The following is a 15,564-nucleotide window of genomic DNA, read 5'->3' as shown; positions in this document are numbered from 1 at the left end:
AAACTTACATCTTTATGAGTGGGGATATTTTTACAACTTGGAGCAAGGTGCCCACTGAAGTTAGCCTCCTACCCTCCCACAGAGAGTGGAAGATGGGAGTGCTATCTTCTTTGATGATTACATTTCAAAAGAATAGTTGCCAGGTCCTTGAGAAGATAGTCCTGGATTATAAAACTGGCAAAAGACTTTAAAAAATATTTATATCTCAAAGAGGCAGAGAAAGAATCTACAAGGATAAGTGTTCTAAAGAAAATGCTCTAAGAAAAGGGAAATCAGGGGCCTAGGGTCAGAATAATTGATTTAACATTTAATCCAGCCGAGGGAATTGTTAGGCTGTGTTGACCAAAATACAGCTCTAGGAAAATCCTAGGCAGTGGCTTGGCTGACTAGAGGGCCTCCTGATAGGGCTAACAATTCCTTTCCACGTAATTTACTTAATCCTCATAACTAGTTATTATCGTGTTAACAGAAGAGGAGATAAGACTTAAGCAGGTTAAGTGACTTGCCAGATGTCCTCTAGCTCTCAAATGGAGGTGTCTCAATTAGAATGTATGGCCCTTTGACTCAGGGCCTGCACTTTCCATCCCTGCTCAGCATTGTGTCTCGTCTGTCCACAGGCTTCCTTTGCTGAAGGTTTTCCATTCTTTCTCTCCTCTTCTTTCGGAGAATGCAGAGCAAACAGTGATTTTTCCATCCTCAGAAGTAGCCTGACCTTATATTCTCCTATCTTTATTTGAATTATTTATTGAGGTACAAGATACAATAAATGCACAAGTCTTAAGTGTTTGGCTTGAAAGATTGAATATACAAATAGACAATGACTGGACCATATATAAAAAAAGAACTTTGGTGCACAACCTGCAGCAGCCAGCCACAGAAACCAAACCCTTATCAACAATAACCAGCCGAAGAAGCCAGCCTGCAATAAGTCAGACTTGCAAGAAGAACCAGATTGTCAACTCCAATAACCATACAGGAAGTAAACAATAACTTTGGTAACTATCGGCCCAGAATGGCCAGGACTTGATTCATAACTAACAGCTTCCTCATTTTTTTGTCCCTGCTTCCAACTTAGGACCAGTCAGAGCACCCAAATGCACACTAACCAATCACATAGGATGCCCCGCTTCCAGTTAGCCCACAGCTCTCCTAGGCTCACGGCCTCCAGACAGGGCGCACCTGGAGTCTCCTCTTTTCTTCTCTAAAGCTTCCCCACTCCTCTGCTGCCTTTGTGTCTCTACCAAAATGCAGGTGATGGTGGATGACTCCCTTGCTACAGCAAACTCAGAATAAACAGCCTTTGCTTTTCTCATTTGGTTGGTCTTCTTTTATTTCCACAGGCTCCATATGTGTAAGTCTGTGTAACCACCCAGATCAAGATATGGGACATTTTCAGCACCCTAATAGGTTCCCTCATCTCTTCCTGGATAACATCCAACACCAGCAACCCCACTACCCAGAGATAGCTACTACTCTGACTTCAAATGTAATAGATTAGTTTTGCTTGTTCTTGAGTGAAGTGATACAATATAAGTGACATCATACAATGTGTACTCTTAGATATGGAATCAAAAAGTATGTACTCTTGTGTGTGTCTGGCTTATTTTGCCCAATATTTTTTCTATGAGATTAATCCATACTTTGCATCTGGCAGTAGCCTCGTCTTTTCTCTTTCTAGTAATATTCCTTTGTATGAACATACCACAACTTTATTTATTCATTCTCCTGTTGATAGTTTTGAGAGGTCCTTCATTTCTTGGATTTTGTGAATAAAATTTCAATGAACATTCTTGAATATGTTTTTCACTGCAATCAGCACCCATTTCTCTCAGGCATTACTTAGAAGTTGAACACTGAGTCATAAAGTAAGTGTGTGTTAGCTTCAGTAGATATGTCCAAATAGTTTTTCAAGGTGATTATATCAGTTTACACACGTGAGAGCTCCAATTGCTCAACCACCTTGCTAAAATGTGCTATTGTCAGTCTTTAATGTTTGCATTCTGGAAGCCATGTATTATTATCTCATCGTGGTTTTAATTTTCATTTCCCCAATGTGTAACATGCATCATTCTGTTTTGGTGTTTTTAGAATGTCGTAGGACCTAAGTGGCTATTTCTGCTTAGGGAGGAAATGGTTATTTACAGTAACAGAGATCTGTGGGCAAGGGTTGCACATAGTATTGATCTAATAGTTAAATACTGTTAACCAAGCCAAAGTCGTGAAGTAGGCAACCAAGTCACATGGCCTGTTTTTTTATTTACTAAAATTCATTTCCACTTCCAACACCATCTAAGTGGGGCCAGTGATTTGGAATATTCTCCTCTCCTTCCTGGCCTCACACAAAGTTATCAGTCTTGCCTGGAGTGTTTATCCCTAATCTGAAAGGATGTTCATGTCTCCACTGGTGCTCTGAACTGTGTATAAGAGCCAAGAACAAAGCTCCAGAGGCACACGTCTACAAGTGAAACTTGGTTTTGCTTTACTGCTGAAGTCAATAAAGGTAGACATGAATTACTGTCAGTTTGTGGAACTGGTGGGTACCACCTTACTTAAGGAGAGATTAAATGATGATGATGACAACACTAACCAGGAAGCTTTCTGGCTGCAAAATGAAGGGTTGGCCTTGGTGAGCTCTGAAGTCCCAAAGTCCTTCTCCCAGCGTCAGCAGCACTGGGCCTCAGCTTCTGTGGGTGATGGCTCTACCTTTTTCTTTGCTGATCGAGGGAAAGATGTTGACTAAACATTCTGCTGTTCTTTGTCACAGCCACATGCAAGCGGGAATCTCCGCTTATATCACCAGCTGTACACTTCCTGGAAGGAAGCACTGACCACACAGCAGAGCACTGACCACCCGTCCCTATGGGCTCATTCCCCTCTAGACTTGAACTCTTGATGAGAAATTCCTCGTCTTATTCTTCTTTGTATCCTCAGCTCTAGCACAGTGCCAGGCATACAACTGGTAAAATATTTGTTAAATGGATGAATGAGAAAGCTGGGTCAATTTGTTGTGGGGTGGCAAAATCCAGTTGCCCACGAGGAAGTAAGCGTATGATGATGGCTTTATGACATTGGGATAATTACCCACAGAAATTGCACATCTATGGATTTGGACAAAGCAGGAGATGATTAGATGTGCTCAGTGCTTAGTGGCTAACAGAGAGCTTGTTGGCCCCTTTTCCTTCCACCATCCCCTCAGCCTCAAGGAAATGCTCTGGCAGGAGGCCTGTGTAGGTTGAAGCACAGGTGGTATGGAAGATTTCCGAAGATCCTTTGTAATACAATCCCTGCATGTCCTTTCAGTCAGAATTGTAATCCTCAAATCCACTTCTCAGCACAGCATCCCGGTTTTCACTGTGGGAGGGGGTGGGGTGGGGGAAGGCTGGCTGAAAGATTTGCTCTGCTGGAAGCTGCAAAAGCAGCCTTTATGCTTCCCCCACTGCGCAGCTCTCAGGCTGAGCTGCTGGAGCCCTGCGGGGAAGCTGACAACAGTGCTCACAGCCTCACTTTAAGTGGCAACTAATGACATCCCACAGGCTCCACAATTCTCCCCGCAGCAGTGGCCTGGGTCATTCTAATGCTCAGGTGTAAATCTTGGAAGATTAATCACGTCCTCATCTCCTCTCTCCCTCAGAACATTTAGTACCTAACAGAGCCTCGCTTGCATTAATGATGCAAGGCCTTGATGGGACCCCCGAGGAGCTCCTGCAGGTCAGGGTAATTTTCTATGTGACAAACACTTGCTTATGCAGCTTGGTGTTAAGGCTGTAGCTACTCTGGAAATGTCTAGGGCTTGCTCAGGGCCTAAAACATAGCTGGTTATGCTTGTTAGATTCCCAGCTGCCTGTGTGCCCTGCATTGCTAAAGTCACAGCCTGGAGCACCTCGAGGCTCCTGAATACGACATACTGCAGTCTCAGCAGGGAGGGAACACACCAAAGGTGGCAGGAACTATGCTACCTTCTCAGTGCTTTTATCAAGATTCCAGGAAAGAGCAAGTTGTTCCGGAGAGGCGTGTACCAGCACAGTATTGCAGCCTCGTTTGTAAAGGGCAAAATTGCCAGTAATCTTAATGTCGCTCGACAGGAGAACAGCTAAGTAAACTGAGAGGCAGGTTTAGGATGGAATAGTAGACTACTGTTAAGAGGAATGAGGTAGATGTACATAATGGCACAGAAATATCTCCAAGATATATTCAGTTAAGAAAGAAGTAGAAACTTAGATACAGTGTGATGCCATTTCTCATATAATCTCAAATCTAAACCAAAATTTTTCTGATTGTAGATACATACATTTAAATACATAGGAATGACTCTATAAGGAAGTACAGATAACTATTGATATATATTGATAATACATGTTATATATATTGCTAATATATTGATTACTATGGAAGCTTGCTAGATAAAAGTGAACTGAGGAGAGGATGGTTGAGGGGACTTTCGTTTTATCTGTATGGCTTGGGCATATTTTTCTTTTTGCAATGAGAATGTACATATACAGGCTGTGTCATTAATAATAATAATAAAGCACTAATAAGTAAAATACAACAAACATTCTACGAGAATGCACAAAACGCCTTTCCACTCCGCAAAGCGATAGTTTGATCCATCTCAATGTGGTCCAAGGGTTTGGAAGGTGATATTTTAGGACTTTAAACTTTAGTGTATGCAGACAAGCCCTTATTGTTATTGAGTATATCTTTATGTGTATTTAGAGCCTATAAAAGGACATTTGCACACAAAAGTTTTTAATACTAAGTATGTATCTAAAACTTAGATACTTTTCATCTGTCAGAATGTCACAACTGAGAAGACCGGACATGTCTAGTGAGGACAGGGCTTGTGAATAGGCACAGTGTCACAGTGGACTGTTGGCAACGGTGGAGTTTGGTACAAAACCTTTGGAGGGTATTTACCGTCTATCGAAATTATAAATACTAATCCCTTGGACCTAACACTTCCACTGCTAAGAATTTATCCTATGCAAGTGCACAAAAACACACACTAAAACTCATTCATCACAGCATTGTTTGTTGTTTCCTAGAACCCTCCTAAATATTCATAAATTTATAGGCTGGGCACCACCAAGTCAGTAGCAGTAAAATGGATAAGTAAGGATGGATTTGAGGTGGTATTGGTTAGACTTCGTGACTTCTGCAGTTGGGTAGGGAGGAGGCAGTGATGGCCCTGTGTCTCTAACCTGGACAAGAGCGTGGATGGTTAAGGCATTCACTGAGATAGAGCCTAAGGTGTTTGTGGGATGATCTGGGAGATGTCTAGTAAATACAATTAGCTCCAGTGCTTGTGTGGAGAAGGTGAATCAACTGGAGGAAGTCTAGTGGGGAGGATGGGGTGGTTGTCAAGGAGAAGAGAACGAAATGAACAAGGTTTAAAAAGAAGGTGAAATAGTGAATATAACAAATTCTAAAGTAACAGGGTCGGCCAGACCTGCATATTTTACAAACAAGAATTCCAAGATTTGAGACTTGATTTGAACTTAGTCCCATGTTATTGCAAGGCAATACTCATTAAGGCAAAATGTCCCTGTTAACGTAATATGTGATTAGCAAAAAGACATCTAAGGTAATGAGCCAATGTAACAAAACTCCATGAAAAGTCAGAAATGTAAAGTATCAACGTCTGGCAAGTCTCTGTAATATCTATCAATCTGTAAACTGGAATAACAGTAGTAATACACATTGACTAATGCAGATGTTGATGTCTGGGCCAAGTGTCAAATAAAAATAATTTCATTTAATCCTCATCAAACACTTCAAGGTAGGTAATTTCAACCCCCTCCTACAGACAAAGAAATGGAGGCTCAGAAAGACTGAGTGGCTTACCTGAGGCCACAGCATTGGTAAGTAAGGGAGCTCTCATAGAAACTCATACCTAAAGACGCTTCAGAATGTTTTTCCTTCTGCCACAGTGTCTCCCTTTAGGGATAATAGTACTTACCTCTCTACCTCAGAGGTTGCCTTGAATTTCACCTGGAGCATTCTGCAGGCCCAGGGATCTGCCTTTTAAAATGGCACCTTGATGATTCTGATGTGGGTAGTCGATGGATCACACTCTGAGTAACACTGTTTTATATATTTTGAGAATAATAAACCATGGCATGTAATGGCAGTTATTATTGTCGATTGCTATGAGACTCTCCTTGGAAGGGACAGGTTTATTTTAATCTAAAACCTTGAATGAATATTTTTTGTTTGTGTGTGTGTGCATGTTTCCTGCATTCATGGGTATGTGTGGATTTAGGTTGCTTCCTGTCCCTTCAGGCTTGGCCAGCCCTCTGGGTGGTTTCCTCACCCACACGACTGGATGCCTGTTGTAAGAGCCCCATCACTGACAGGCTGATTCCTTCTCATTTCCTAGGCATCAACAGTAAACAGCTTGGTGTGTGTGGCTGGATCCTGTTTTTCCTTTCTTTGCTGCTGATGATCATTACCTTCCCTGTCTCCATATGGATGTGCTTGAAGGTAATACCCTGGGAAATAAATTGGGCTCTCTATAGGAGCTGATGAGCCATTAAGACTAAACGCTCTCCCTTCATCTCTTAGATCATTAAGGAGTATGAACGTGCTGTTGTATTCCGACTGGGACGCATCCAAGCTGACAAAGCCAAAGGGCCAGGTAGGACACCAGCGCTGCCCCGACAAAGATCATGGGCACCTCCTACTACTCCTCTTGCCAGCAATATTTTCCCTCGCAGTGCCTATTGAGACACAATAAAAACTCACAGGAAGCTGGATCCCTCGCCTTTCTGTACAATTGAAGGATGCTGTCCTCTTACGCAAGTTAACGGGAGTGACCGCTAGACCAGTAGTTGGAGAGTTAGGAAATCTGGACCGTTTCCTAACACTCCTTCTGAGAGTTTCAGTGAATGTGAGCAAAGAATGACTCTGGTTACATTGCTGGATGTCGCTTATTGCCTGGGCCACTAAGAGAATGACAGAAGAATGAGGGGAGGGAGTAAATGGCCGAGGGAGGTGATTAAGTTACTCAGGGAGAGTATTCAAGGAGGTGGTTGTTGATTCTCACTCTTTGAAAAGAGCTAATGGAAAAGTGAAAGGTAATTTCCTCTCCTGGCAAGTAGATTAATGGAAACAGAGCTGGAAGCCATTGTACAACTTGTCTGTCAAACGTAGTGTTTATTTCCGTCCTTTCTTCACAAACTTAGAATGAAAAATGTCCCAAACTGTTTATGTTGTAAAAGGATGGGATTTTTTTGGGGGGTGCAGTGGATTCAGGGGCTAAAACTCCCTAGAAGTAAGCTATTGACTTAATACCCATAACCTGAGGGTATATATTTAGTTGAACTATATGAAATAGCTTACATTTGTTTTTGACTGATAAAAATGGTAATTTCATATGATAAATTCTGATATTCTTGAAAAGACAGGCTGTCAAAAACATCATCTTAGAAGACACATGAAAAACGACAGTTATTAGCTATGCTTCTCTAATAACACTTATTTTCTGCCCCTTATTGTGAAATGTTTGCGTAAAATCATTCTCCTGCCCATGGACAGTCAGACCTCTGGGAGCAGGAACTTTCTTACACACTGGAACTGTCTGTCTGTGCTGCACTTGGCCGTGCACGGTGGCAGGCACTCAGATATCTGTGACATAAAAAAAATAAGTGAGAGTCTTCAAAGGAGAAGCTTGTGAAAGAGGCTTGGCCATTTCAAGTCATATAATCCTACTTGTGCAATTTCGTAAAGGATCTAAGAGAAAGAAGCCAGACGGGACTTATTATGGATGCTCTTAGGAGTTTGTCAAAACAGGAGTGTTAGAATCATCCAACTGAGGTATAACAGACAAGATTGACCTCTCCCTGGTTATGTTGCATCTGGTGGGGCTAAGACTATAAATGAGAATAAAATCGGATTTGGGAGAAGTAGAAGAGCCATAACCTGGAGGACTCTAGAGAAAAATTTATCTCTTTTAAATGAATTTTCCCAGAAGATTTTTCCACTAAATGTCCCAGGATAACTACTCTCGTCATACGTGTCTCTGGGGCTAATGAGTTACCTCAGAATGTCACAAACCCAGAGGGAAACAAGCCAAATTGCTAATGGAAAATCTCTCCACTTTACTAAATAGTAAATTATTGTTTAATAATAAAAGTATTAATAATAAGGGCTGCCACTTCTGGAGCACTTCATACATACCTGGCTCAGTGTTAAGTACTTTATTTCATTATCATGTTGAATCAAGCTTAATCTTCACTACCATCTTACATATGTATATATGTTAGGTAACTAAAGCTCAGAAAGTTAGGTGAATGTTCCCAGGTCACAAGCTAGTAAGTGGTAGGGCTGGGACTTAACTCTCTCTAGTTCTCGGGGCCGTGACGTTAACCAGTGACCTGGCACTGAAAAAGGAAGTAAATTAGGCAGTAATTCTCACCACAAGTCTCAGAAAGGTTTAGAGACCAAAACAAAGAAAGCCCCTTAGCAGTGTTTTCTGTTGATGCTACCAGCCTTTGCAGGGTACTCAACCTAGAAACTTATTTCTTCTTTGAAAATAATAACAATAGCATAAAGTCTTTCTGGTGAATGAAAATGGAGTGGTGTCCTTTTCTTGCTGCCATGCCTTGTGGTTCTAATCTTGGTAACTCTCGCTGGAGAGATCATTCACCAGGGGAGTGCTAAGGAGTCATAGGCTCCTCAGACGACTTTTCTTATCCCCATCCTTCCCCCACCCAGCCCAATCCAAATACTTCCCAACTCAGAGGGAAATAAAAGTACTTACAACTGGAGAGTGCCATTGTATTTGAACTAGAAGACAGCTATGGAGAAACTATAAGTTCCACAATATAGTGGTTTTAGGGAATCTGAAATCCTGGGAAGATTTTAATTCTAACATTCCTTCAGTACTACTGTAGAGGAATGAATGTTGACAGGCACTGATTTTCAAGGTCAAAAATCTATTACTCAATCGTTTATACAGAGACATTTAATACAGGGAAACTAATTTCCAAAATATCCTTTTAAATTAATGTTAAATTCAACACTTAGATAGAAGTAGATTGAGTATTTTATTTATTTATTTATTTTATTTATTTGGAAGATTAGCCCTGACCCAACATCTGCTGCCAATCCTGCTCTTTTTGCTGAGGAAGATTGGCCCTGAGCTAACGTCTGTGTCCATCTTCTTCTATTTCATATGTGGGACGCCTGCCACAGCATGGCTTGATAAGCAGTGCTAGATCTGCACCTGGGACTCGAATTGGCAAACCCCAGGCCACAGAAGCAGTGCACACAAACTTAACCGCTACACCACCGGGCCATCTCCTAGATTGAGTATTTTGAGAATAAAATCTAGAGGCCGGCCACGTGGCTGAGTGGTTAAGTGTACGCGATCCGCTTTGGCAACCAGGGTTTCGCTGGTTCGGATCCTGGGCGCGGACATGGCTCCGCTGGTCAGACCATGCTGAGGTGGCGTCTCACATGCCATAACTAGAAGGGCTCACAACTAAAAAATATACAACTATGTAGTAGGGGAGTTTGGGGGAGCAAAAGCAGGGGAAATAACAGGAAGATTGGCAACAGTTGTTAGCTCAGGTGCCAATCTTTAATCAATCAATCAATCAATCAAATCAAATCAAATCTAAAAATTAAATGTCAAAAGTCTTTAGCTTTTTACCAAAGGATTTTAATTCCTAGGGAACCACTTTTCTTTAGTCATTGACAGATGGGAAGAAATAATTTTCCCCAAAGTTGTAGGTGTACATATTGAAAATCATATGAGAAACGTCTATAGTCCCATGAAAATATTGTCTCTGATAGCTAGGAGATGATTTGTTGTAGTTACTTTCAATAAGGTGAAATTTTAACCCTCATTTTCTTTTTCATAGGTTTGATTCTGGTCCTGCCCTGCATAGATGTGTTTGTCAAAGTTGACCTCCGAACTGTTACTTGCAACATTCCTCCACAAGAGGTAATACTGGTTAAAGATATGTTACTAGAAATAAGACCAACATCTTTCCCATTACATGGACAATTGAAATTTTACAGTATGTTTGTAAACTCTAAGGGGGAGGATGAACTGAATTTCCATAGAACCCTGCTTCAGGAGGCCTACGTGGCTTCTCAAACTACTGGGCTTTGTTTTGTCAAGTGAGATTGAAGCCAGGGCAAGGGCTGCGTTGCTAGAAGACACGGAATGACCGAGTGTGAGAAAGCCTGAGAGAGGAGAGAGGAGGGATTCAGCTGGCAGAGAAGCTGGGATGGAGAAGGGCAGAGATGCTCAGAAGAGCCAAATCAATCATTGCACAGAAGAGCTGAGTTTAATTTGGCGGAGGGCAGTGGTCAGTTACGGTGTTATCCTCCCCATCACCTTCTCAGAAGATTTTTTAGTAATATCTGTTTCACTCATCTCTGCCTTAAATTTTTTTTGTGTTTGGATGCAAGAAAGCAGGGTGGTTGTGGGGAAAGAGCAGACACTGTCCAGGGCCCACCCACATTTGCGTTTCAAACAATTCTTTTCAATTCTTAAAGTATTGCAAATAAATGAACAGAAACAGTAACTGGGCAATAGGAGAGAGAAACAGTTACTAATAATCATGTCACTCTCCGATAACCAACTGCTGCAGGAAGAAGAAAGAGCATGTGAGTAGGCCCTAGGATGTGGGAGGGCAAAGGTGATGAGAAGAAAGGAAATCAACATTTGTGAGTAAATGTTAATTTTCTTCTCTCTGGTCCAGTAAACTCAATCAAGACTCAACAATGATGCCTTGCATGCCACCGGTGGGAACTGCCAAGTCCTTACTTTGGGGTTCAGCCCCAGCCATGAGACAGTTTGGGAGGCTCAGTGACCTATCCTGGGCTTTTTCTGGCTCCCTAATAGACAGTTCTAGGCAGGAGAAGGGAGTTCTAGGTTCTGCTCCTGTGGTTGCTACCAGAAATTTCTCATTTGCTCCAAAGCTCCTCTCTGTGTTGTTTAAAGTGATTCCTGCAGAGCCCCTATATAAAGCTAAACTGATTTTTCTTTATTTGAATACAGTGCATGATCTCTGGTGCCATCTATGTTTTCTATGCAGCACTGCTGTTTGTCAAGTCTGATAAAAACTGAAAACCAAAAAGATTTTGGTTAACAGGGAAAACAAATGAGGTAGCTCTGTTTAGAAGGTAGAATTCCAGCAGGTTCTACCGAGATGTTTTGAAACGAAAGTGCCTATTGTCGTTATGGCAAATCAGGGGCTTCTGCCTACGGAACATATGACTTCCCTGAGAAGAAGCGACGCTGAGAGGTACAGACCGCACATATGTAGGAATTTTGTTATCCACTAGGACGATTATATTCAAGCCAGGACGGGTTTTTGGTGGCTGCTGGCATGAGTTGTCATTAATGCCGTCCTCCTGTGGAGAGGCTCTCAGGCTGGCTGACACTTTGTCTATCGTTGCAAAAGTCATAAACATGTGATTTTCCCTGTTCTTGCTCTCCAGATCCTCACCAGAGACTCTGTGACTACTCAAGTGGATGGAGTCGTCTACTACAGAATCTATAGTGCTGTCTCGGCCGTGGCTAATGTCAACGATGTCCACCAAGCCACGTTTCTGCTGGCTCAGACCACTCTGAGAAACGTCTTGGGGACGCAGACCTTGTCCCAAATCTTAGCTGGCAGAGAAGAGATCGCCCATAGCATTCAGGTATAGACACCAAGAACTAATAGCCTACATCTTTAATTAATTCATTTTTTAACTCAGTGATTATCAAAAGTCAGCAGTTCAAAGCATCCGCCATGTGCATGCATGTGTGCATGCACACACACACACACTCACACACTCATACAACTGCTCTAAACAGATGGGCTTCAGAGAGGTAAACTGGCCCAATGATTCACAGGTGCAAATGGCAGAGCCAGGACAAAATCCAGATCTTTCTGAGAAGTCTATGCATTGCTGCCTGCTTGGTGTCAGTGACAAGAAAATTTGGGGTGTTTGCTCAAATCTCGACAGATAGCATATACTTCATTAGGGATAGTTTAGGAGTGAATCCTGCTGCGAGACCATCCACTAAAAGATCTATCGAGTTTTGTTCCTGAATCCTTCCTGGGATTCACTTCAATTCCAGGAAGTGAGCAATAAGAAATGCTCTTCCTTTTCCCAAACTGTCTGTCTCACTCCAAATGCTGTGAACATAAAACGAGAAGGAGAAGAGGAATTTACCTTGCAGATGTGAGACATATCAGAAATGTACATCACATCACCTGTCATCTGATCAATGTCCTTTCCTTTGATTTGGAAACAGACCATACTTGATGATGCCACCGAGCTGTGGGGGATCCGGGTGGCCCGAGTGGAAATCAAAGATGTCCGGATTCCTGTACAGCTGCAGAGGTCCATGGCGGCCGAGGCCGAGGCCACCCGGGAAGCCAGGGCCAGGGTAAGGACTACTCTGTTGACTGCTGCCTCGCCTTGGAGCACTCAAGGATAGAGCTTGAATGGAAGAGCAGGCCCCCTTAATTATTTTGATAAGAAAGGGTTTCTTTTTCACAGTTTTTACTGAGAATTTGCCCCTGAATTAAAAGGTAATGGGCGGCTTGATGTACCTCGAGGAAGCTTGGTAACAGGTCTTAGGTCAAGGGGGCACTTGGCAACCTACTCAGAGACTTAGCAAGGTAGGTCCCAACGCTGGCTGCCCACCAGCGTTTCCTAGAGAGAATTGAACTCAGCAACCACCAATTCCCAGGCCTCACCTCAGACTCCTTGAGCAGCATCTCGAGTGGGCCCAGGACGCTGCATTTTATAAAGCCAGCGATCCTGGTGTAGCCAACTTGCTGCTCGTCTTTTGAGCATCAACATTCTAATATGTTAAGTGTACTGGATGAATTGAGGGGTGATTATATACGATCCAGCCTAGAATTACAAACACCCTGGCCTTAAGTGTTCTTGCATCTGTGGGATCTATAGCCTTCATGCCTGTGTGGATGGGTTTTCTGAATTATCAGAAACCAATTAAGACTAGAAGACTTTCATGTACCCTCTTCAGAATCTTACTTGTGAGCCAATAAAGGTTTCCCCTGTGCTCATTCCTTATCCATCTCTGTTTTATCTGCTAAGCTCCAGCAGCTTCCAAGCGGTGTACTCAGCTATGACAGATGGGAGGGTGCTTTGCACACGGGCAGTGAGAGAACTGGAAGAGGAGCGGAGTGCTTAAGAGACTCCCAACTAGCAAGCGTTATCAGACTGGCACCTGCTGCTGCTTGTAATCAAGAGCAGAGAGAACTTGAGACAATGCTTACATTGTAAGAATGAGACTCAGTTGGCAACAGAATGAAATTAAAAACTCTCCTACGATAAGTAAAAATGACAGAAAAAAGCCAGTAGGAGGCTTTGCATTTCAGACTTCTCTAAAAACTCATGCAGTGGGTGGTGAGGCTCTGAAAGGAATTCAAGAGCGTCGCTAGGGTGGAGGGCCCTGTGTTCGTCTGGGTTAAAGACGGCGCTTTTATTTTGTTCGAAAATGAAATCTAAGGAGTCGTAATTTGTAACAAATCTCCCTGCTTCCTGCAACCCCCTCAAATTTCTCTAATCACATTAGGATGTGCAACTCTTATCCTTGCCAAAGAAGTAAGTAGATGAAACAGGTGCGGCAAAGAGGGGACGGGGCTGGAAGAGAGGTCTTGGTTGGACTGCAGAAAGAAAGCATGAGTCATGGTTGTAAACTTTGACTTCTGAACTCTTTCGTTTCTGTCTTTTTAGGTCCTTGCAGCAGAAGGAGAAATGAATGCTTCCAAATCTCTGAAGTCAGCCTCCATGGTGCTGGCCGAGTCCCCCATAGCCCTCCAACTGCGTTACCTGCAAACCTTAACCACCGTAGCCACTGAGAAGAACTCCACCATCGTGTTTCCTCTGCCCATGAATATACTAGAGGGCATCGGCGGTGTCAGCTATGAGAGTCCCCAGAAAGCTCCCCCCAGAGCCTGAGGCCTCCTGAGGTAGCCAGGCATCACTTAGGGAGTCTTTGCTGTGCAACACCCAGCAGTTGGAAGTGTTGAGGGTTTCAGCACTATTCAAGCAGAGTAACTCCGCAGCGGGAATAGCATTAGCAGGGAAATGCTATATAGGCTGATAAAAAAGTAAAGCAAAGAAGAGAGCTGTGTATTACTTTTGTTTTTAAGAACACTAACAACTTTGCATTATTCTTATGATAGTTAGTAATTGTCCCTGACTTATAGCGGGAACTTTCTTGCTGTAGGGGGAAGAAATCTTTGGGTGACTGTGACTAAGATTTCAGAATTACTTTTTAACAGTTTTGAGAAGCTCTGTAGACGATTTGTAAAGTAACATAAGTCTCATATTTATGCTAAATATTTGCTTTATAATTCCAAACTAATTATTTGCTAAATCTCCAATAATTACAAGAAAACCCCACAATGCTTAAAATCATGATTGATTTTGATGTTGAAGGCTAAAGAGGTGCTGAGGCTTCCAGGCAGACTTAGCACCAACCCCAGGGCCGGTTGCACTTGCACTCCTGCTGTGCTGCGCCTGCCAGGCTGTGCCTGCTGGGCGTGGTGGCCAGTTCTCAGCCTCCCGCACCTCAGTCAGGGGGTGGGACCAGACACGGGGAGGCCGCCAGCCCCAGTCAGCTTACCTGCTTACAAGGGAGAAGGCTTGTTAAAGGTTGAAATCAGTGGGGAACCTCATTCTGTGGATTGCTTGTTTTCACTCTACTTTTAGTCCCAAGAGCCATAAGTAATCAAGAATTGTTTGTAAACTCTGTTCTCCCACTCCAAGAAAAACCCTGTTAAAAATAAAGAAGCTGTAGAATGTGGATGTGACTTATTTAAAAGTTGCTTTCTTGGAGAGTATTCTGTTGCCATGGTGCAATTTTCTTTTGGGATCCATTTTGAGCAACGGGCTAGAATTTTTTTAAGTTACCACTTATTGAATGTCTGCTATGTGTCACACTGTGCTCAACCCTTTATGGATGCTAAGAAGTCTCCTTATTTTACAGATGAGAAAGTGATGTCCAGGGGTTAAATAACCTGTCCAAGATGCCTCAGCTAGTGAATGTTGGGTTAGGATTTAAAACCAGGTTCCGCTTCCAAAGTTTCTGCTCTTACACATTGTTTTACTTGGGGGAGGTTCAGACATGGGGGTGGGTAGAGCCCTTCCATTCCCTTTTTGCCTTCAATACCTATCTTTTAGGTTCTGGAAGTCTGGATGCCCACTATAGTTTCCACTGTGTCCAGGACTGTGAGAACTTGCACACACATGTCTGTACACACTCCCCACACACCTCCTGCTCCTTTTCACACGCCACACATACTGCCCATGTAACACCCTCACCTTCACATTCCCCTCCCCAACACACATATGCCCATCTCTGCTCATGGGCCCTCCATGTGCTCCTCTCACGCATATCTGTAAACACATAGACATTATCTGCATATAAATGCAAAATGGGAGTCATACTGCCTTTGGTTTTGCAATCCGGGTTTTTTTTCCATGAAACCATATCGTACTTGATGTGATTTTTGGACAATTCACAGCTTATGAATTGTTTAGTACTGTCCACTGATTCTATGACTTTAGCATTCATTTTTA

The 15,564-nt window shown here is 42.8% G+C and overlaps 1 protein-coding gene across 1 annotated transcript; it reads left to right on the top strand.

Annotated features, from left to right (window-relative positions):
- Positions 1-2,506: 2,506 nt before the first annotated feature.
- Positions 2,507-14,692, top strand: STOML3 (stomatin like 3). Its single transcript, XM_014830416.3, has 8 exons — positions 2,507-2,690; positions 3,632-3,714; positions 6,280-6,480; positions 6,562-6,634; positions 9,864-9,946; positions 11,455-11,658; positions 12,260-12,394; positions 13,714-14,692. Exons 1-8 carry the CDS (start codon positions 2,507-2,509, stop codon positions 13,936-13,938), a joined length of 1,188 nt encoding a protein of 395 aa, XP_014685902.1. The 3' UTR covers positions 13,939-14,692.
- Positions 14,693-15,564: the final 872 nt, after the last annotated feature.

Source organism: Equus asinus, chromosome 11, assembly GCF_041296235.1.
Source record: "Equus asinus isolate D_3611 breed Donkey chromosome 11, EquAss-T2T_v2, whole genome shotgun sequence".
NCBI lineage: Eukaryota > Metazoa > Chordata > Mammalia > Perissodactyla > Equidae > Equus > Equus asinus.
This window is presented reverse-complemented; position numbering and strand designations above follow the sequence as displayed.

What these genes read in the sequence shown, in the direction of transcription:
- STOML3 (XM_014830416.3), top strand. Translation starts at nt 2,507, where the DNA reads ATGAATTACTGTCAGTTTGTGGAACTGGTGGGTACCACCTTACTTAAG. An exon ending in AGGAGCTCCTGCAGGTCAGG is followed by an intron (nt 3,715 to 6,279) that starts GTAATTTTCTAT and finishes CTGTCCCTTCAG; the next exon opens with GCTTGGCCAGCCCTCTGGGT. An exon ending in TGACAAAGCCAAAGGGCCAG is followed by an intron (nt 6,635 to 9,863) that starts GTAGGACACCAG and finishes TCTTTTTCATAG; the next exon opens with GTTTGATTCTGGTCCTGCCC.